The sequence below is a fragment of the Gopherus flavomarginatus genome, chromosome 11 (assembly GCF_025201925.1).
Source record: "Gopherus flavomarginatus isolate rGopFla2 chromosome 11, rGopFla2.mat.asm, whole genome shotgun sequence".
In the NCBI taxonomy this organism is placed as follows: domain Eukaryota; kingdom Metazoa; phylum Chordata; order Testudines; family Testudinidae; genus Gopherus; species Gopherus flavomarginatus.
Window position 1 is genome coordinate 44410524 of NC_066627.1, and position 22000 is coordinate 44432523.

The following is a 22000-nucleotide window of genomic DNA, read 5'->3' on the forward strand; positions in this document are numbered from 1 at the left end:
CTGCACTGACAGTTTCATCCACCTGCAAGGATACCTGCTGAAATGAACAGGACTCTGCATCGGTCTGATGGCAGAACATGGGCCTCACTAATGGAAACAAAAGGGAATTTGTGAGCAATCTTTCTGCACTGTCCAATCTGAATAAAATCCAAGAAGTGAATGGACAGCATTAATAGTGAAAAATACAATAGATTTTAATAACCTAAAACACAGAAAACACACTTAAAGAAACCTACCTATTTGAAAATAAATTCCCTGACACTGTTTTTAAAATTTAGCACCATGTTCTCTTTTGAGATACACACATGCCTCTCGTTGATGTCAATGACAGTAGCACATGCGCATCTGAGGGCAGTCTGGCCCTCAATGTGAACATAATAAAGTTCTTCATAAAATACTAAGTCAAAATAAAATGTCACGGTCTCTATACAAGACTTCCCTGCTACAGATATTCTATCCTTGATCTTTACACAGCAGAACGCCTTAGGTGGACAGTAAAATTTCTGGATTCCTAGCAAGGGTAGTTACATGCCTTCAAAATATTGGTTAAAGCAAGCAAGCTTAAAAGAAATAAAGTGCATCATTGGAAGGTAGCATCCTCTCACATAGAGGGATCTTATTTCTGTGTTAAGAAAAATAAATCCAAGAGGAGGAAAGATGTAGAGAGTGAAAATGCATTAGCAAATACAGATAAATTTGTTTTTAATAAAGGAGTTAATTTTCTTTCAATCCTATATAAAACAATAGCAATTAAAAACTTCATTTTTGAAAGTAAAATATTTACATATGAACAAGTAACTGTGCAAAATTTACATGAAAAAAATGGAAAGACAGGATTTCCTAAAAGACAAAATAAAAGGTGTAACAGTTGTCAGGTGTTGATAAAAATACTGATCAGCATTCAGTTTACACGCAAGAGAGTTAAATTCTAACATGAGAGTTCACACGAAGAAAGCCAAAGTATTTACAGTCATAAAAGTACTATCAATAGACAATTTAATACAATAACCTCTGAAAATATAAAGAACCAATTAGTATATTTGTAATAAAAAAATAGGTACAAAGAAGGGACTTTGCTCTGGACATCTTTAAAGTAGGCCCACAGCTTGCATACAGTCTTTTAGCAAAATAATTATAGTTTACATAGCCATTTTTTGTGTTATGTGCCAAAAATTATGTACAATTACTGACAAAATACACCAACCATTTTTCAACACTTGATTCACACTGAGAAAGAGTCTTTTTGATGATTCCTCTCAACTTTGATTTTATTTAATCTAAGCTTTCACTTTAGCTAAAAACACAGTGCAAGTAAAATATATTTATGCTGAAAAGGTTTTTCTCTCTCCTTTTTTTCCTTTTTTCTTTTTTCAAACTTTACAGCTTTACAAACTATAGCAAATAAAATGCATTTTTACAGATGCTGATAAAAACATTCAGAAGTAACCCTCCTTTATGGGATTTCAGGGCCTCTAATAAGCAATGTGATTAAAAATTGAGGTTATGTTTCAATTAACTGTATATCCCTCTAGAATTTGAACCTTTTGGGGAAAGATAAATATTCTTAAAAATCAGTTTGCTTTGCTAACTGTTTAAAAAAAGCTAAATGAAATGAGGTCATCTGCTGTAGACATATACCTATATAATCAATTTAGTTAAGTAAAACTGAACTAAAATGCACAATTAATGTTGAAACTGCTACAGGTATGACAAAGGGTAGCTAGTTATTTGCTAAACGATTCCATCAGTCTTTATATATGGCTTGTTTGGCAAGAAGGCCACTCAATCAAGAGATGAGTTAAGTTTAATTGTCCATTTATAGTATCCACAGGCCTTGTAAGTATCCTCACTGTTAAAGAAATGTATTCCTCTTGTACTGAAGAGTTTTTTGTTTTTTTTATAAACAAGAATAAAAAACTGTTCCATGTAAAGAGGTGGTTGTTTTTGAAACAATATCCCATTTGCTTGTTACAAAAAGGCGTAATCTGCAAATATATAAAAAAAATGTCCTCAGGCGTCTCTCCATCAAAAATACCTTGATCTTTTCCATTTTACTTAAGGAATGCTTTGTATAGCAATAGTGAATGGCTTGTCTCTCGCTCATTTTCTAAACAAAATATGAGGTCCCTGAGGTTCACCCGCGTTATCCTTTGTCGTGTAAATGGTCTGGTTGTTCCAACTCCAGAGCTGCCTGGGACTGGTGTACTTGTACTGGACCCCTAGAAGTGAGAAGAGAAGCTAGAGTCAGAACATTTAAACATCTACAGAGAATGTTTCGTGACAAGAACTTGTGACAGTTCTACAAACAACAGACGTGTGTGATATAAAGCAAGGGACTTCTCACAGGAATTTATCCAGTACTGTGCCCCTTTATGTTACCCAAGGTTTTCAGAGCCTAAAACAGTGGTAACCTAACTGTTCCTCTCCAGGCATCGTCAGGAATAAATCAACAGAGGCACAGCTCATCCGTCTGATATACAATTGATACAAGCCAGAGTGTTTTTACCTAAAATTGCTTTATTAGATCTTAAGCGCGAGCGCACACACACACAGTTGCAGTAGATATAGAGCATTTCAGAACATCTGTATTTATCTAAAGTTAGATGATTTTGAGGGATCAGCAGCCAGGCTTCAGGGGGACCCTACTTCCATCTAGCTGCTGGGGAACTTAGCTGTGAGATCCTTGCCCAAAGAAAGCTTCTTCAGACTGCTCCAAAGCAAATTCTTTCATCTAATCTTTTATAACTAACTTCAAATAAAGCACATAACCTATAGTGACTCCTATGGAGTCACCAATTCTCCTAATTTCAGCAAAACTATTTATCGCTTATCAAAACAATAAAAAAAAAAAACTTACGTATCAGAGGCGCTCAAGACCAAGGTTGGTCATCCAAACATTCCTTCTATTCTCACAATATGTTCACTTTTTATCCCATGCTTCCATTTGGATAGCTGCATGTTCGCAGTTTTGCTATTTGGCCTTGCCTCTCAGGGCCTAAGATTTTCCTAGCTATGTGATGTTTGGTTTTCAGCTGGTAGTCGCTAAACATACAAAGTTGCTGACAGCTGTACTTTCAAATTCTGGGGTACATGCAAGAATGTCAAATTTTGGATAATAATTAGACAGGAGAGATATTTTGTTCTCAAACAGCAGCATAGCTCAGTTAGCAGACTGAAGCACCCATTGTTCTAGTATACAACCTGCAAAAAATCTAGTTCTTTTATCGTCCACATCATCTGTTGGGAAAAGCTATTCAAATCATGTCCCTAAACACCTCTTTAGTAGATACTGGTACTGCACAGATGTAGCTATATAATAAAGTTTTCAGAAGTGCCTGAGTGACTTAGGCTCCTCAGTCCCATTTTAAAATTTGACTTAGGATGAGATCCTGACCCCCACTCCAACCCCTTTACACAGTGTAAAAGGACCTTTGTGGTAAAGGGTCCCTAAAGACTTGTGTCTGGCAGAGAGAATTCCCCCAATGCAGGGACTACAGAAGTCTGCCATAAAAAAAGCTGCCTTCTGAGGACTCTTTCGCAAGCCTGGGTGTGCTGAAGGCAGGGTGTGTCAGGGCATAATTTAGAAAGGCCCCCAGGGCTGTGTATGTTATGCCAGGGGCACCAGAACAGCCCATGATCAGGAAGGTAAAGCACCTTAGCCCACTGCTGCTGCCACCCTCCTCCCCTGAGGGGCAGCACAAAAATCTCACCCTTAGGAAATTAATTCCTATTGACTTTCAATGGGATTTAGGCTCAAGTCATCCAGGTGCTTTTGGTTTTTAGATTAACTTTTCTTGAAAGTTCTGTCAGGTTAGCTTCAGCTCTTCCCGCCAAGTATCACAACCTGCTTGGTATCCTGTGAACAGATTAGTCAGGTGGAATTTATTTAAAACACAAAAGTGGGGAACAGAAGACAGATTTAACTAAAGAACAGTTACTTGCCCTACAGTACCTGCAGTTCTACAAGATGCTGTAGTCAGTATGGCTCCCTGTGCTGGAGGGCATGCATAACAGGTGCATGAGATAGCGGTTGTGTGTGGTTTTTTTTTAAACACTATCCAGCAAGGCACCCCTTCATCTGAGGCTACCCCTGCTCCCACTTGAGGGCATAAAGAGCAAAGTGACCATGACCCTCCCCCAGTTCCCTTTCAGTTAGAAGCCCATGGTAGCCAAAGACTCCAAGAAGTAGGGATGGAGGGCAGGTTGTGGGATCCACACTGACTACAACATGTCAAAGAACCATAGTTACTGTAGGGTAACAGTTCGAGTAGGTGTCAGGGTGGATCCCACTGGAAGTGGGTGGTGAGTAAGCATTACATGTACCCTACGGATGGTAGAAGTGAGGAGCTCCAGCTGCATCAGTTGAACAATGACTGTAGTACTGTTCTCCCAAGGTTGGTGTCTGACCTACAAGCTAAATCCAAGGCACAGTATTTGACAAACAATCGGTGGGTTACTCCATGCTATTGCCTTACAGATCTCCAATACTGGCACTTTCCAGAAGCAAGCAGACAATGTTACTGGTGCTCTGGCGGAGTGTCTTGATTTTAGTAGGAAAGGTGCACCAGCCAGCTGGTAACAATAAGATACATTGTGTTAGCCATTCTGTGAAGAGATGGCTTGACCTTTAGAATGTCTGGCTACATCCAGGCAGCTATAAATGATCTCAGCCCTGGTATCGAGCTGTACTCCAGGGCTTCTCCCCCTGGAGGCAATGTCATTGGCCTCTTGGGTTCCAACTCTCCCACTGGACCACTAGAAGATTTCAGTTCCCCTTCTGGGGTGCATCAAGGTCCAGGCCACTTTCCCAGTGGCAAGTCTGGTGAAGGAGGGTGGGGGGAGAGGACACAGGCTCACCATCTACTCCAGGTCCCAGCCCAGGGGCCCTCTACACAGCAGCCATCCACCACATTTCTTTAACTAAACTGCATGGCAGCTACACTTCCCTGGGCCATTTCCCCATAGCTCTAGCACATTCTTCACCCTTAGCTCAGAGCCTTGTTCTGGATGAGTCCCAGCAGCCAGCCTGGAGGTCCTTCTTGCTTTCCCCGGTCTCTGCCAGCACTGTGCTGTCCAAGGTCCTGTAGCTCCCTCAGCCAGCCACACAATCCATACTCCTCCAGCTCCAGCCAGAAAACAACTGATTCTGGCCCTACAGCTCCTTTTAGATGAGGCTACTGGGCCCTGATCTGCTGCTCCATGTCCTCCCTAATTGACTGCTTTCCCACAACCACTCTAGGCCACTCGGACTTCTCAGGACTTCTCTTCTACTCCTCTCTGGGACATGGTATGGCAGGACCACAGGGCCTTCCAGAGGGCCTCAGAGGGTCTGTTATACCTCATCACATGGCTCCAAGGGGGATCTGTGCAGGAACCATTTATGGTTGGTCAAAGATTGTCTGCTCAGAAAGTCCTCTAGATTGTTGCCGACTCCTGGGATATGAAAGATCACGGATCAACCCACTCTGATGAACCTGATAGCCTCCAGACACAAAACGCAGGTGTCCCTTTGTTTGCTTATGTAGAGAATAGTTATTGTGTTGTACGAAGATTGGCAAGAACAAATTTCAGCAGACTGGCAGGCATGCCCTACACAGACCAGTCCGATAGCTCTGAGCTCCAGGATGTTCATATACAACTTCACACTGTTCGCTGGCGCAGCTGCAGTTGGTCAGCCCAATGTCATTTGTGGCTGTGCTAGGAGAGGATCTCTGGTACCTGGTCTAGGGTTGCTCTCAAACTGTAATGGGGAGACATCCCTGCTCAACGCTGGAGAGAAAGTCTGGTGATGAGAAATAGCATTCCTCAAATAGTTGTGCTGAACAGTCATGTCCAGCTTCAGTTGTGGGCCCGTCGCTGCACTGATATCATTGATGTCTCTGGATGGAGATCTTGAAGGATGAACCTCAATCCCACACTTCTTGCAGATGCGGGTGCTTTCATTGGTACTGATGCCTACAGTGCCAGCTTACTCACTGCCACTCCTTTGGCAGATTACTTAGGTGCTCTAACCTTAGAGAGCAAACGATGCATCACTCCTTAAATGTTTGGCACAGTGTGTCATCCTTATACTGAGTACCAGCATCAGATCCGATGATATCGGTCCCAGAGGAGCCAATGCCAGCTCTGATGGTACGAGTGTGGAAGTGATAGCCTGCTTCAGTCTTGAGACAGCAGTGCCTGATGTTGACAGCCCTGGTACCCGTGTGATCATCATGGATGTGGCTGGTATCAGTTTTGCCAGAATTGTTCTGCCTACCTTCCTTTCATTGCTAGATCATGCTGTGGTGTCTGTCTGCTTGGAGGAGCACTCGCTGAAGATAACCCTTTGGGTTCCTTGAAACTGGGTCTAAGGTGACATCCATCAATTGATCAAGCAGGTGTAGTTTCAGCCACGTGTCCCTTGACTTGCGAGTCCTCAATGAGAAAGATTTACACACCAAGCACTTCTCACGGAGGTGTTTGTCTCTCAGACAGAAAAGGCACTGACTACATGCTTTAATGAGAGGAACGAGTCCACTCTGTCAGGTCAGGCTTAAATACTGATGGTTTAGAGACTACCTCGGCAGTTGGCATGAGATGCCTTACCCAACCCCCCATCAAGGGAAGTAATCAGAGAGTATACTTTGTGTGTGTGTGTGTAAAACATTCAGATTAGTGAATAAATCGAAGAGGAGGGTCAAGTAGTATTTCTTCAAACTCATCTTCTAGATTCTGTTTGAAGCAAAGAAAGGTAGCAGGTTGGACACTCACTAGATACCACCTGTGGCAGTCAATGGGAAAAGGGAAATGCAGGAGGGTTGTGGCTGCTCTGTCCCTTAGGCCCTTGAATGGAAACATGAGGCTGCACTGGATGCACGTAAGGCTCCACCAGACACTGCTATTCCAGAAAATCCAATCTCACATGCATGACACGCACACACACCTACCCTGGGATCCATGCTGACACACATTCAAAGAAGAACACCAGTTTATTTTACGGGCAAGTCTCCAGAGTGGAAAAAGAGGCTGTTGTGCTAACTCTCTGCAACAGAGAGTTTCTGTGTGATTAAATACTGGTTTGGCTGCAGTGGGAAGAGCATGTTTCTTCGACCCAGGACAACATGAAGACACACATACAGCAATAAGAACAGAAAAAAGGGCAAGACAATGGCAGGTAAAAATTAAGGACCCCATTGGAGAAAGCCTGGAAATGGCAGAGAATGTGCCAATGCTATGATGTAAAGAGGCTTTAAAGGCAAAATTGTATCAAATATAGCAGTAGAGAAAAAAATTAGGGGAAAAATGTTATGCTATAATTAAATATAATACTGAGACCAGAATAGTCACGTGTTTAAAATGTTACAGCAAGCCACAGTAAAATGCAATACACCATTTTAAAGCTCACTGATTTACATTATGCTGTCAAATATGAACAGCAAAAGCAAACAAATTTTCCATAAAATGCCTTACTAATAAAAAAATTGTCAAATGAATTTAATATTACCAGTTTTATGGAAATAAAAATACTAGAGCTTGTATGAATAACTGGACTACAAAAACAAGCTGGTGCACATGGATGGATGTCAAGTGTTTCCTTGTTACAGGCTAAAAACATTCAGATATATGTGGGGAAGTGCTATGACCAGCAGATGGCATTCATAGGCCAAGTAGTCTGCTTGTGCCTTAATTTTAAAAAGGCTTTATTGTCTTGACTGCTACTGCTGCTTCATAATAAACACTTCTAAAATACGTCAAAATAACCTTGCAGGTGGGACAGAAACGCACTACACTTTTAGAAGAATTATTTTTTAAAAATGCAGAGAGTGGATTTTCTTTTTGTATGTTTTGTTACCATTTCATTTTACTTTATTTGAAAGGCAGCAACGTTTTATTGTAATACTGCAAACAGCATATTCTGTTTATAACATGCTTATAGGTAAATAGTCATATTTTCCTAGATCACTATAGTACCAAATAACCCATCACAAAGGTCTCAAGTATGTTCCACTGGTGCGTTCAAATATCAGCTATACCTTTTTTAAAAAAATGAAACTATAGGGCATGTTCTGGAGAAAATGTAGTACAATAAAGATTCAAGAAAAATTACACTAATTTAAAGCCTTGTGAATGAGATCCTGAGAAATGGACTTTAATACAATCCCCTAGACTGTAAAGCAATATATTCATGCTCAGACTACATTACTGATTAAGAAACTAATGTGTGAGATTAGTGTTCCCTAGCAGGTACTTTATACTGTTCAGTGCAGCTCTTCCCAGGTCCATACAATTCTAATCATGAAATCAGACTTGTGCTTTTCAAGCAGGTTAACAATGTTCATTGGCTCACCAGATAAATAATCATCCTCATTACGGGACTAAAGGGCCAGATTTTCAGAGGTGTTCAGGAGCCTTAAGATGCTGATAGGCACCTAGTGCAGATTAGACACTTCTGATGTTCTAGTAGGTGCCTACCTACATCTTTAGGCTCTTAAATACTTAGGACCACATTTTAAAAAAGGTAAGGAAAGTGACACCTGTATTACATAATATACAGAGGTTAACACTGTAAGAGGTGTGGCCACAAATGTTTGAGTTGTGGCATACAAGGCATTAAACGGAACTTTTTGCTAACTTTTAATTAAATGAACTAGTCAGGTATGAAATACCTCAACCGAATGCAAACTGTATTACTGAATTCTGTAACACCACAATTACTATGCAGAGGTGACTTTACATGTAATTAAGATTCAGTATTCCTTTGGCATCAAAAGCTCACATTTATAAATCTCTGTCTAAGTAGTGACAAACCTTATTTTCCACACTTCTTGTAATATGCCCTAACTATAAACTGTATACAAATGGTGACAAGTGGAGCTCAATTTAAAAATGTCACGTGAAACACAGCAAAGGCACAGCTGTGACTCTATCACATCAAAAGCAGCTGGTTCTTAATTAATCAGACAAAAGATTAGATTTCTAAGGGAACCTGTTTCTAATTGGTTAACCAGTAGCTGATTAATCTGAGAGAACTAAATTAGCCAGGTTTAGTCAGAATACATCAGGCATTTCCAGTGAATGTAAAATATATTCCATAACCTAGATGGTACTAAGAGATAAGGTTGCACAGTCAAGCATGTAGAAATAGTGTTAACATTGTAACTGCATGTGCCAGTGACTATTCCTGCACATTATGACAATCATATGCTTTAATTACATTTTTCTCAGAGCACATTAATTTTTATAGTTTTAGATAAGAATGTAGCATCTTGCAATTTTTACTGTTGTGTTTACACTGTTATAACTGACTAATATCTTTATTGGCTTAGATTTTTACATACATAATTTGTTTCTCCCTAATTTATGTATTTTAATAATCCTGAACACTAATATACTTCTGTCAAAAGGTGCTTAACATGCTAGACAGGCAACTTTTATTTGTATGCTTCCATGGGTCAAAATGTCATTTACAACTATCATATTTGTTGCATAACCAATTCCATGTTATAACATAGTATGTCATAGAATTATTACGTCAAAAGCTGAATAACATATATAAGAAGATGAACTATTCTGAAACAAAGGTCTTATTTTCATGCAAATTCTTACCAAAATAGAATACAGGATGCTTAATACAGAAAGTGATATATAGGAAGATCTATTTAACTGTTTATATGCTGCTCTCAGTTTTGCATGAATCATCAGTCAGAGAGCAACTTCTGTCATCTACACGTCAAAACTTATAGCATAAACCCTTAAAACTGTGCCAACTCCAAGAAGCTGCAATGCTCTAAGCTGTAATGCTTTAAAAGAATTACAGAAATTGTACTTTCAACAGGAAACACTGACTATTTCCTGTTTATTAACAAGTCTGCAAATGCATCAGAGCCTAGATCACACAAAGTTACCAAAAATGGAGTACATTGCTGACAAAGTCAAACACAATTCTCCCCAGCATCTTCTTCCTCCCTCCCGCCCCCAAAACCTAGTGCAACTGTGCCTGGCAGAAAACGCAAGTGAACAGTTAAAGTTTTAACTACAAAAAAGATGATTGAATTGATTGTCCTTAAGGTCAGCAAAATCTAGCGTTCGTCCAAAATTGTTTAAAAAGAATTGGCTAGTAAATATTTAGAAACCATATCGATTTTATAGATGTTCCTGCTGCCTAATTCAGTGATGATTTCAAACTACCTTGCTTAGTCATTTTAGCACGGCAGTGGTTCCTAATGGCATTAACTGCTCCAAGAGGAAGTTACTTACCTTGTAGTAACTGGAGGTTCTTCAAGATGTGTAGTTCCCTATCTGTACGCACACACCACATGCACAAACAGCTGGAGAATTTTGAAAGCAGTGTCCGTTGGTCTGCACATATGCCCTTGCTCACCTCATGCCTCTGACTCAGTAGATGAAGGTGTGCAGTGGACCAGCCACCTCTCCAGTTCCTCCTCTACCATGAATCAGAGAAGATCCAAAACAGATGGGAAAGACAGTAGGTAGTGGAATACAAATAGGGATTGCACATCTCAAAAGAACCTCCAGTTACTATAAAGGTCAATAGCTTTCTCTTCAAGTTCTAGTCTCTGCATGTATTCCACTGTGGGTGATTGACAAGCAGTACTCAAATAGGAGGAGAGTGTGAGGTTGTAAATGGCAGAGTACAACGAAGAACCGTCGACAGAGCAAAATACAGCTTGAGATGCATTTTGAGATTCCTTGAGAGCATCTGGCCTGACCCTTTCCGCTACAGCGACAAACAGTTTAGGAACTTCCTGATCAGTTTTGTTCTCTGCAGGTAAAAGGCTAAGACTCACTGAACATTGAGGGAATGGAGCCTCCATTCTTCTGAGGATGAGAGAGATCTTTGAAAGAACAAGTGTGAACTAATGGGTTCAGACTTCTTTGTGGGTGAATTTAGAGTGTAAAAACATTATGAGACTTTATCCTTATGGAATGTAGCATAAGGAGGATCTGCCATTAACACTCCAAGCTCACCAACCCCATGGCTGAGGTGACAGCTAACAGGAAAGAGACCTTCATCAACAGGAGCAAAAAGCTAATGCTTCAAAAGAAAGCTAAGTGAGCACTGAGAGAACAAGATTCAAGTCTCATTGAGGAACAGGCTTTTTACAGACAGAAAGGTTCTGATCAGGCCTTTCTACCATGTGACATTAGGTATTCCTCATGCTGAGAGCTGTAAACCACAGGTCCTTTTTTAGGGATGAAATTACAGATGCCAATGTGACCATGTAAAACTTGAGTCTGCAAATAAAGTAGCTGAGATGGCAAAGGTTGAAATGGGTCTCCAGCTACCTCCCTTCTTTCTGGGTAATAGGAAGTATGTTGAGTAAAAACTACACCCTTAGTACTGAAAAGGAACCCACTCTATCACTCCTTGCTATAAGAGAAATTCCACGTCTTGTCTGATAATGTCCTTATGAGAACAGCCCCGAGAGGAGGTGGAGATGAGGACTTTAGAGGGGGTAGGAACGTAAACTCTATCATATAGCAAGAATGGATGACATTCAGCACCCATCCATTGTTATTGCACTCCCGATGTTGAAAGAGTATTAGATTACCTGCAAAGGGTACATAGGAATCAGGAAGTGTTGGACTTAATGGTTTGCCTCTCTTGAGCTGTCATCAAAAACATTTAGCTGAGAGCTGGGATTGGGATAAGGAACCTGCTGCAGATGGTCTGCAGATGGTGTGGGGAAGTGAGTCTTTTGAACCCTTTTAGAACCCTTTGTCTCTTATGGGCTATCTTAAGGTCTCTGATGGAAGAACTGTTAAACCATTAGTCTAGGATTGTATGATTGCTGGTGGAATTCTCTTTGGGGCAAGTGTAATATTCCTAGGGAGCAGAGGGGTAGTCCTGGAGTCTTTAAAAGTGTGTAATTAGTGATTAAATAGATGAGTCTTATTGAAGGGTAGGTCATCAGCCTTGTTCTGCACCTCCCTGGGAAACCCCAAGATACGGAGCCATGACTCCCTGAGCATTAAAACTGCAGGAGTCATTGTCCTGAACGATGCATCAGCCATATCTATTGTGATTGTACATTGGTCCTGGCAACCATTTTGACTTCCTCTTTGAGAGCCTGGAAATGAGCTCTGTCTTGCTGTGGGAGAATGTCAGTAAAGTACATGAATTTGGAATAGTTAAGGAACTCGTACTTAGCCAGCTATGAGGCACTTATAGCTATCATGAACTGGAGGCTAGAACAAGAAAAGACCTTTCTTCCCAACAAGTCAAGGCGCTTGCCCTCCTTGTCAGTCACAGTAGATCGGGGCAGTCTTGCCTAGATTTCTCCATGGCAGCCTGGATGACTGAAAAGCGTTAGGAGCAGCGAGAGAACAGAAATTGCATCCCTTTGGCTGGGACACAATACTGTTTCCCTGCCATCTTGGAAGAGAAGCGCAGTAGCTGGAGTATGCCAGGCCACTCTAGCTAGCTCCATGAAGGATTTGTTAACAGGGAGTGCTATTAGACTGGAGCCGGAGGATTGAAGGACTTCCAGGAGCTTGTGTTGAGTATGGCCAAAAAGATGGATCAAATGGGGATCGAGGAGCTCCCCATACTATCGGGTATCAATGGCTACAAGGCAGGTGATGAGGTGGAGGAAGGTCCCAAACTGGGCCAGGTCTTCTGACTGGGAAGGTGTGTCTTGGAGGAGGGAATAATGGTTCATCAGGCAAGACAATCTCCCAGTGAGGTGACAACCAATTCTGGTTCCAACGGTAGTACTGACGGTGTCACTGGAGGGAAAATCATAGCTGAAAGATGGAATGGGAGACAAACTCCTCCCAACGGCTAGCTCCCCTGGTGGAGTTATAGCCTCTCTCAACAGGGAGGGACCCAGTGGAGCAGGAAACTCCAGGTCTGGGAAAGCCAAGACATCCTTAGGAAGAGCATAGGTCTCTGCTCTTTCTGGAGTGAGAGGGGTCCTGTTCGCCTGAACCACTGGAGATGCAGTAGAGACAGTCTGCCACAGCCACTGAAGACAAAACCAGTACTTCAAATAACCAAGGCTCTTGGTAATCGGTCTTCACTGGTGCCCACAGATACCAGGGTTTGCAATGTACTGGAGGCACCTGTGCCACTGGATTGTGATCCAGTGTTGATGGCGCCCTAGATATGTGAGCTTTCTCGTCATGTCTCCGAGACTTCGTACATCTTAAGTTCTCTTGAGCTGAGTTTAAAAGACTTGATTGGTTTAGGCAGGGTTTAATCCAACTTCTTCAAAGTAGATCTGGAGACTTAGCCTTGTGCTTGTGAGAATGCTCCTTGCTCTCCTGGTAAAACCTCACCGAGGGATCTGTGGGGATAGACTCCCTCTCTCCTGAGTTGGACGTTGTGGCAGGAAATGCCCACTCCTTACTGAGTCAAGCTGATGGGGGAGGGGAGCTTTGAAGGGTATCCAGCCTGGATCTGAGTGCAGCTTCATGGCCTTTTCCATTAGGTGCTTCCTAAGGCAAAGTTTCCATCCTTTCCATGTGAGGAACAAATGGCAGATATTGCACCTTGCTGCAATGTGGGCTTCCCTGAGGCAGTACGAGCAGCATTAATAGTTGTCAGTGACTGAAAAGGATGAGGGACAGGAAGCACAAATTTTGACGCCTGGAGTTATGGGCATAGTCTGGTACCCAAGTAGCACCAGGTCGGGGAGACTGACTAACCATAAAACTCAAACTATCAGATAAAAAAACCTTTAAAACTTTAGAACTATAAAGACTATTTACAGATATCTAAATAAATAGTCACAGATAAAGGAGAAAGCTGAAGCTTTGGACACTGGGGGTTCTAACCCGGACCCTATGGTGGTGAGAAGGAAATGGAGAGGTGGCTGGTCTACCTGCCTGGTTCCTTTATCTCTTCGGTCAGATGCTGAGGTGAGCCAAGGTGCATGTGTGGACCAAAGAACACTGCTTTTTCGAAATTCTCCAGCTCCAGGCACATGGAACATATGCATACCCACAATGGAATACACATAGGGACTCAAAGAAGAGGGGTGCATCAGCTGTAGCTGACAGCATACTTTCCCATGTGGGTAGGCAGACACACTAGCTCTGCTCCAGCTAGCACCCTGAGAGTAGCAGTGTAGACAGGACTGGAATGGATGGTACCTTGGGCTAGCCATCCAAATACAGATCCTGGATTGCACTGGTATTTTTAGCATAATTCAAGCAGAGCTAACATGCCTGCCTACCTGCACCGGGAAGCGCACTTCCAGCTGTTGTGTAGACATACTCAAAGAGGTGAGCAATAAAGAAAGTCTACAGTTTGGCTACTGTTAACAAGGTAACTGACTGCACTGTCTCCCCTGGTCTCTCCTCTGCATCATTGGAACATGTATCCTCCTAGAGATCTAACCTCTGACTTCAGTTCTGGAAGATTCCCCTTCCCAAATCCCTTTCAGGGGATTCCAACCTACTGTGGGAGAGCCATAAAGTTACAGGATTTTATTTATTTAACACGCACACACCTCTTGGTAGAGAGAGAAATTACCACGCGGAAAGCAACCACTACCACCTCCTCTTGCCAATTTGCCTCCTCCAACATTGTGGAGGCTGAACATGGCTGGGATTGGGAGGGCCGCATGCTGCAAGGTCAACAGTTCCAAAGTTTCCTCTCTTGGGCCTGATCTACTGTGTTCTACTATGTTCTGCTCATGGAAGCAGTGCTAACATTAGCCCCAGTCTTTGAATCAAATATTCTTTCTGCACTTTAAAATCATTTCTGCTGCTCAGGAAACTTTCAACAACAAGGGAAAAAATAATAAAGGGAAATACTGTTGAGGAGGCCAGGGTAACAAAACCCTAGCATATTTGCATACAAGAGTTATAATTATACTGTACCTCTGTCCCTGATCCAGATCCTGGAGATTCCACTTTTCTTTTCTTTCTAGGACCAATCGCAGCTAATGCAGTTAAGTTGGCATCCCTCTGTCTCATTTGTGCTAGCTCTTGTTGCTGCATCTGTGTTTTTCAGAACAAAGTTACAATTCAATTTTTTTCTCCCCTTCTGATTTTCTGAGACTATTTAGATTGTTAAATGACATGCTCATCTGAACACATACCTCCTTGGCCTTCTGTTTCAACCTTAGCTGTTCTGGGTCTTCTTGTCTAGACCGAGACTGTATATTGGTAAAGGGTATAGGAGGAAGAAGTACAGAAATTAATAAAATTGCAAAAGAAGTGGACACTGAACTATATGTCGTTTCTTTAAATTATTTCATTGGCTTCAATGGGAGAAGAGGGTGCTCAGCACTTCTGAAAAATCAGACCACTTTGTAGATAGATATGTCAAGTTATTTTTAGGTAACTTAGGGCACCCAAGTTTGGAATTTCTTCTCTTAATGCAAGTCTCCTTAAGACTTTATGAATCATTACACATATGGCACCCAGATTCTATGGATTTCTACGGCACCCATCACAGAAGGTACAGTTACTAACGATATACATTAAATCAGTATTTCACTTAGGAATCCAAAAGTCGTTGCTACATTCACTGTTTCAGTATTTCACTTCGATACCTGAAAAATCACTGTTTTCATTTCTTTATTCAGAATCAGCATCCAATTAATACAGAAGAGTTACCATTTTGCATTTGACTTAAGTAGACAAATTGCTTCCATAAAAATTCTACTTCACTGTAACCGTGCATCAACAATATGCAGCAAGGAAAAAGAGCATCCCTCTTCTGATGGACATAAATGGCACCCAAGTATCTGAATATTCATGTCTCTTGCTACCTGTGTACGGGCCCAAACTAAACAGACTGGAGCTTGTGATATATTTCATTCACAAACACAGATTAAATCTATGCCTGCAAAAAGGGAACTGGACCTTGACCTTTGTGAAATGTTACCTCTCTGGCCTACTATTACCCACCTAACTGCCCGTGCAAATCAGGTAACTGCTCGAACAATGACCAGTTAAATGGCTAACTGGCCATTTGCACTAGCAGTGACTACAGTTGCTTACACAAATTGGATAACTGCTCGCTTAAAGAAACAGAAAAACCAGGGTCTAAGAGTCAGCAAATCCCTTCCTCTAGCCACTAACTATAAATATTCATTTTCCAATTCAAATATTGCCTCATGCAGATTTATTCTCGTTTTCTTCTTTTCTCAAAGCAAGCAAGGAGATTAATCTACAATGGAGGACCAGTGACACTAAAAATATTGTAGAAGTCTCTCTCTTGCTCAGAGCACGACTTAAATTTTAGATTTAATTTTTTTTTTTATTTATGGGAATGAAATGGGGCAGGGAGGGGGCTACATTACATGATTTACAGTGGAAAGCATAGCAGATCCCTAGCTAAAATATGTGCTCTCTAAGCTGAGATTAGAAACAGAGTCCTCTCTTTCACTGCATGTCTTATAGAATAAAAGGCACCTTATTCTTTTGACGTCAAACGTGACTTTGCAAATCTAAGTAAAGTTGAAGCACTTACCTTTGCTGCACGCATTAAAATTTCCCTTTCTTGTTCATCTTTTCTCTGTTTTTCTATTTGATCGAGTTGTTCAAAGAACTTGAGCTGTGCCCGAACATCACTTGCTTGCTCATATCTTTCATCATCCTGAAAATGCAGCAAAAATGCATTTCATTACAAATCTTAAAAACAAAGCTAGAAGCTGGTCCTGTACAGTTTAAAAAGATCCCATGCTTTTAAGCTCAAATGCTCACTTAGTCTTTTTCAAACACCAAGTTTATCTTTAACCCAGTCAAACTGGCTAAAATCCATTAAAAAAAAAAACAACAACAACAACAAAAAACCAAGCACTCTGTACTGTTCTGTGATCTCAGTGTTTGACTTAAGTAATATCACATAACTTTGGCCTTTTAAACACGTTTCATAGAGGTGGTTTTTTTTAAATTGCGCTCTGTGAGGCACAGTGTTCTATCAATTCTTACATGAATCATATACGGAATTCACATTTATCTGAGTCTGTAATTCTCCATAAGAGACTGACTTCTATCTCCACTCCTAACCCCACTGCAGCAGTGACAGATGAAGGATGTTGATCAGACCAGCAGTGGATGATCACTTGCTTGGAAGGAACATGATGATCATTCAGCCTCCAAGCACCTTCCTAGAGCACATGTGTGGATGGGGTAGAGGTGGGAAGGAACAAACAGGAATATTCACCTCCTTTGGCTGCTCAGAGGCCAACTGAGGTAAAGCAAAGGAACAGAATGACTCCATCACAGTCCTTCCAGAGTAGGCCCATCATTTTTAGTGCCCCAAGATGCTGCCCCATCTGCCTTGCCCTACAGGAAGTTGTAGATGCAAGTGCTAGGATTCCAGGTTTGCTAGGTGTATGTCCAGACTGCTACGTTTTTTTTACTTGGGGGAGGAGAGATGGCAATGGGAGGAGATGAAGTTTTCCCTCCTGGGCAAAATTAGAAAGCTGTCCAGTGTGTTTTTTTCCCTCAATACTCCTCACAGCATCTTGGGGGCCTGCTTGATTAGAACAGCAAGGATAAAAGATCAGAATTTGAAAAGGGGCAGAAGTTGATAAACTCAGCTATTTTTGCAACATGCAACTAACATCCAGTGTGGAAAAGAGGCTTCTGGAAGCTAACTCCTAGAGTTACCTGAGCATGGGACCTAGGAGATGACTGGCATAGACCTTGTTAGCCTGTGGGGTGGAAGTAAGGTCTTAAATCTTGTACAGATTAGAGCACCTCATCTGTACCATAATTCTCCCTTGTGTTGAGAGGTTGTTTGGATTCAGCACCTAGACTGAATCTCCTGTCCAGGTATGGAGGGTTAGGCTAAGGGAAGGCTTCCCTCCTTTCCTCGTGGCCGTATGGTTTATGGCCAGTTAATCCCATGCTGGACTCCATTAATATGTGACAGGTGGGAAGGGGGACAGTTTCCCATCCATTTAAAAAGTTTATAAAGTCGCAGTCTGCTACTTTAAATCCACCCACATATCTTGTTTGGGTCTTCATTCTCCTTTGTTGATTATCTTAAATTTATAATATCTTTTTATAAAATATAGAAAATATCACTATGTGCATACTCTAGTCTAGCTTATTTAGATTCTCAAGAGGAAATCTCAACTCTGACAGGCTTCATATCAAACCTCCTACTTTTAAAAAAGTTAGTTACTGCAGAACATTCTTTTTAAATTCTATAGAAAGACTATTTCATGGAATAAGTATGTTTGATTGTTTTGGACAGGTACATTAACCAGGGTCTACACAGTGAACACAAACTTTAATTTTTTCATAATTAGGCCAGGTTATTTAATTAAACTTTTTGTACACTGAAACATATATGATTCTTTCAAAAGGAACTGCAATAGATAACTGTTCTGTAATAGATTTCAGTCATCCAACAGAGCTTTCTATCTTGTCCACTCAAATGATCCATGGCATATGGCCAAGAGAGAACCGCTAATTCTCAAGGCAATGTCCTCAAAAACACAAAAGCCTAGGCAAGCTAGTTTGCCATATCATCACACTGCAACCTTCCTTCTGTCTGTCCTCCATTCTGTCCCCTTTGTGTATTGGGAGCTGCCATTTTACTGCCTGTGAAGTCAGCTCCCACAAAAGCCGTAATAGTAGTAGACAAGATTGGGCACTCAAAAATAATACTACACCTGTACCTCGAGGTAACGCGACCCGATATAACGCGATAAAGCAGTGCTCCGGCGGGTAGGGCTGCACGCTCCGGCAGATCAAAGCAAATTCGATATAACGTGGTTTCACCTATAACATGGTAAGATTTTTTTGGCTCCCAAGGACAGCTTTATGTCGAGGTAGAGGTGTACTTAGAGATTTTGTCTAGACCCACTCTTGTTCTGAGGATTGCAAATGCTCCTTATAAGCAGCCCCAAGTTTCAGTGCAGTCCATGATCAGATCTGAGTGCATTTGCCCAGAGGTGAGAGCATAATTTGCAGAACACTACCAATTTGCACAACTAAAATTTAATTACCTTATAAGAAACATTCTTCTGTTGGGCAGTCTCCGATACTTTTTCTACAAGATTCTGTAACCTTTGTTGTGTTGCATGCGATACATAGCTAACTACATCAGGATGGATTTCCGTTATCCCATGTTTTTTACCTGTGGTTAAAATTGAAATGATGCTTTTAGTACCACTCTGTTGCAAAGACATATTTTACAATACAGTAGCTCCTCACTTAAAGTCGTCCTGGTTAACATTGTTACATTGCTGATCAATTAGGGAACATGCTCGTTTGAAGTTGTGTAATGCTCCTTTCTAATGTCGTTTGGCAGCCGCCTGCTTTGTCTACTGCTTGCAGGAAGAGCAGCCCCTTGCAGCTAGCTGGCGGGGGCTTAGAACCAGGGTGGATTGGCAGCCCCCATCAGCTCCCTGCTCCCCTAAGTCCCCTGTGCAGCAGGTGCCTGCAGTTCAGCTGTGTCCCTCCCCCTACTGCCATGTTCTGCTCCTGCCCTCTGCCTTGGAGCTGCTCCCCAAGACTCCTGCTTGATGTGTGGGTAAGAAGAGGGCGAATGTCAGGGTGTCCTCCTACCCCCTGCTCCTGCATCACGCTTACCCCATTTTCCATAGAGCAGGGCTCAGGACAGAGGGAGCTTGCAATAGCTGTGGTCTCAGCAAGCTGATCTAATTAACAATGCAGTGTACTTAAGCAAAATGCACATATCTCCCTCCATTCCTGCTGCCTTGCAGAGTGAGAAAGTTAACCCTTGAGGGCTCAGTCAATTGCTAGTTCATCATTTAGCAGTAAGAGAAGTATCTCATCCTCTGACTCCTCCACCTAAACCAAGCTTCACAATCATCACCACTGTGTATCAGTATTAAATTGTTTGTTTAAAACTTATAGAGTGTGTGTGTGTGTGAGTAAGTAAAATATAGTCTTTTGTCTGGTGAAAAAAAAGTGTCCCTGGAACCTAACCCCCTTATTTACATTAATTTTTAATTTTTATGGGGAAACTGGATTCGCTTAACATTGTTTCGCTTAAAGCTGCATTTTTCAGGAACATAACTACAATGTTAAAGTGAGGACTTACTGTACAGCTAACTCAACTTCAAAAATTTGAAAGTAATTCACAAACAAAAAATAGAGGCCTTTATGTATTTCTCAGCCAAGATTTAACATGTGATTCTGTAGAGAAGGTCTCACTCTACTAAATTTTCATAAGCACTGCAAAATATGCCATAGAAGATTTACCAGTATGCTATGAAGTATTAGAGATAAATAAAATTAATAAAGTTTTATGATGTAGTACCATTGCTCTAATTACTCACTAATTACAAAAGTAATTTACAATTTATAATTAATTAGTGTGAATTATTATATAGCTGGTGAAAATGTTTTTCCAGTTTTTCCCCAATATTTGTTGCTATTTTTTGATCAGCTTATAGTGTAAAAAATTCAGCAAAAGGTTTTCAGTCAGATCTAGTGATGTATTTATTTTGCTATAAAAAACAAGCAACTCTTATCCAAGAACCACAGTTTTAGGAGCTTTTCAAACACGTGTGTTATTTTTTCTAATATCAAGTAGCAGTTGCAAATGATACCAATGCATAAAACTATTCAGGCACATTTAATTATTTTTAAATTGATTTTTAAGAAAACAGATTTAGTGAAACTAGTGTTTATAACAACTAAACTAGCAGGTGTCAACATACCTATTTCTAGTATCCTTCTTTGCAAAGATGCTGGAAGTAGGAAGGTTTCGTCTTTACAGGACCTTGTTAACGTGCCCACTAACTCAGAATTTGTTGCCAATATCCGTGCACTCTCTTCTGATAGGTTGACTCCAGCCATTGATGCAACATCATTAATATCATCATCATCCCTTGGAAAGAGAAAAATTGTTACAACATATTTAGGACATGTATAGACATGCTGCTCAATGCAACTGTATATAAAACAAGCTCTACAACTCTGCTGCATAAGAAACTGACCTAAAAGCTCTTCAGTTGTCAGTACCTATACCCAATCAATTCTACTACTCCACAAAATAAAATTGGAATTTTAGAAGAGTTCATTTTCTTGCTGCTTAATGAAATCAAACTTAGAATTAACATATCCTTCAGAATTACACACTCTACCTATTCTCAAATCAAAAACCCAAACTGCATAAAGGAGTAACTCTCAAATCCATGGACATGCTCGTTCTGGGCCCAGGAGGTTATGAACTTGTAACCACAGAAAAACACCTTGGTAGGATTTGAAGGACTGATCACCTGGCAGAACCCATTCTGGAGCTGAGGAGTGACCGCTGGGAAGATTAGCATGTGTGTAGTCTCTTATTGTTTTTAAGATGTTTTTCCCATAATGCATTCGCTTTAACAATAAATGTGCTTGCTTAGGAAAAGCAAGCATGGTAACTTATACCTATGGGCAATTATGCTGTTTATAGCCTCTGGAGGGGGAGGGGAAAAAGTAAAGCAGGTTTTGGAAGTCTGACAATGTAGGCAGGGAACCCCAGGGAAAACCCCCAGTCAAGAGGGAGAGAGGCATACATCTCTGCCCAAAACAGGTATTGCTGGGGAGCCTGAAGTGGCTGTCCTCAGGACCATCGACTGGAGAAACACAGGTGCAATTGGCCTGAACTGCGACACTGTTATAGCTGTCTTTTCCCCATGAGTACAGACAATGATATACACTTCACATTTATCGAAGTAAGAACACTGCAAATCTGCAGTCAATAAAGTAAACTTGTAAATCTGGCTTGATCATACAAAAACAGAGGATGCAAAATGTTTTTTTTGTTCCTTAAATAGTTATTCAGCTTAGAACTAGAACCCTGAGTGTGCTTTCACAGCCTTGCCCTGCTGCTCTCACAGGTCCTTTCTTCCACCATCCTGGAGGTTTTCACATCTTGTAGAAACCCAGATTACATTGCTTCCACAAGACAGCAACAGAATGCAGCCACTACTATGGAAAAGGCTGGGTGGCAGATGTGTTCAGCATAAAGTGGAGTGGAGGAAGCCTGAGCACAGCAGACAGAAGGAGGAATACTTTCTATTTGCCGCCCAGACAGAACATCTGAGAGCATTGTTTTAGGTACCAG

General features: G+C 41.2%; 1 protein-coding gene across 1 annotated transcript in view; it reads right to left on the reverse strand.

Moving 5' to 3' along the window:
* Positions 1-685: 685 nt before the first annotated feature.
* TAF4 (TATA-box binding protein associated factor 4) overlaps positions 686-22000 on the reverse strand; it is a 72733-nt gene continuing 51418 nt past the window's right edge. Inside the window, exons 11-16 of the mRNA XM_050917768.1 lie at positions 20610-20779; positions 18927-19057; positions 16433-16558; positions 15054-15110; positions 14833-14952; positions 686-2219 (exon numbers count right to left, since the gene is read on the reverse strand). Of these exons, the coding sequence (XP_050773725.1) occupies positions 2052-2219; positions 14833-14952; positions 15054-15110; positions 16433-16558; positions 18927-19057; positions 20610-20779 (772 nt within the window). The 3' untranslated portion in view covers positions 686-2051. The remainder of the gene's footprint in view (positions 2220-14832; positions 14953-15053; positions 15111-16432; positions 16559-18926; positions 19058-20609; positions 20780-22000) is intronic.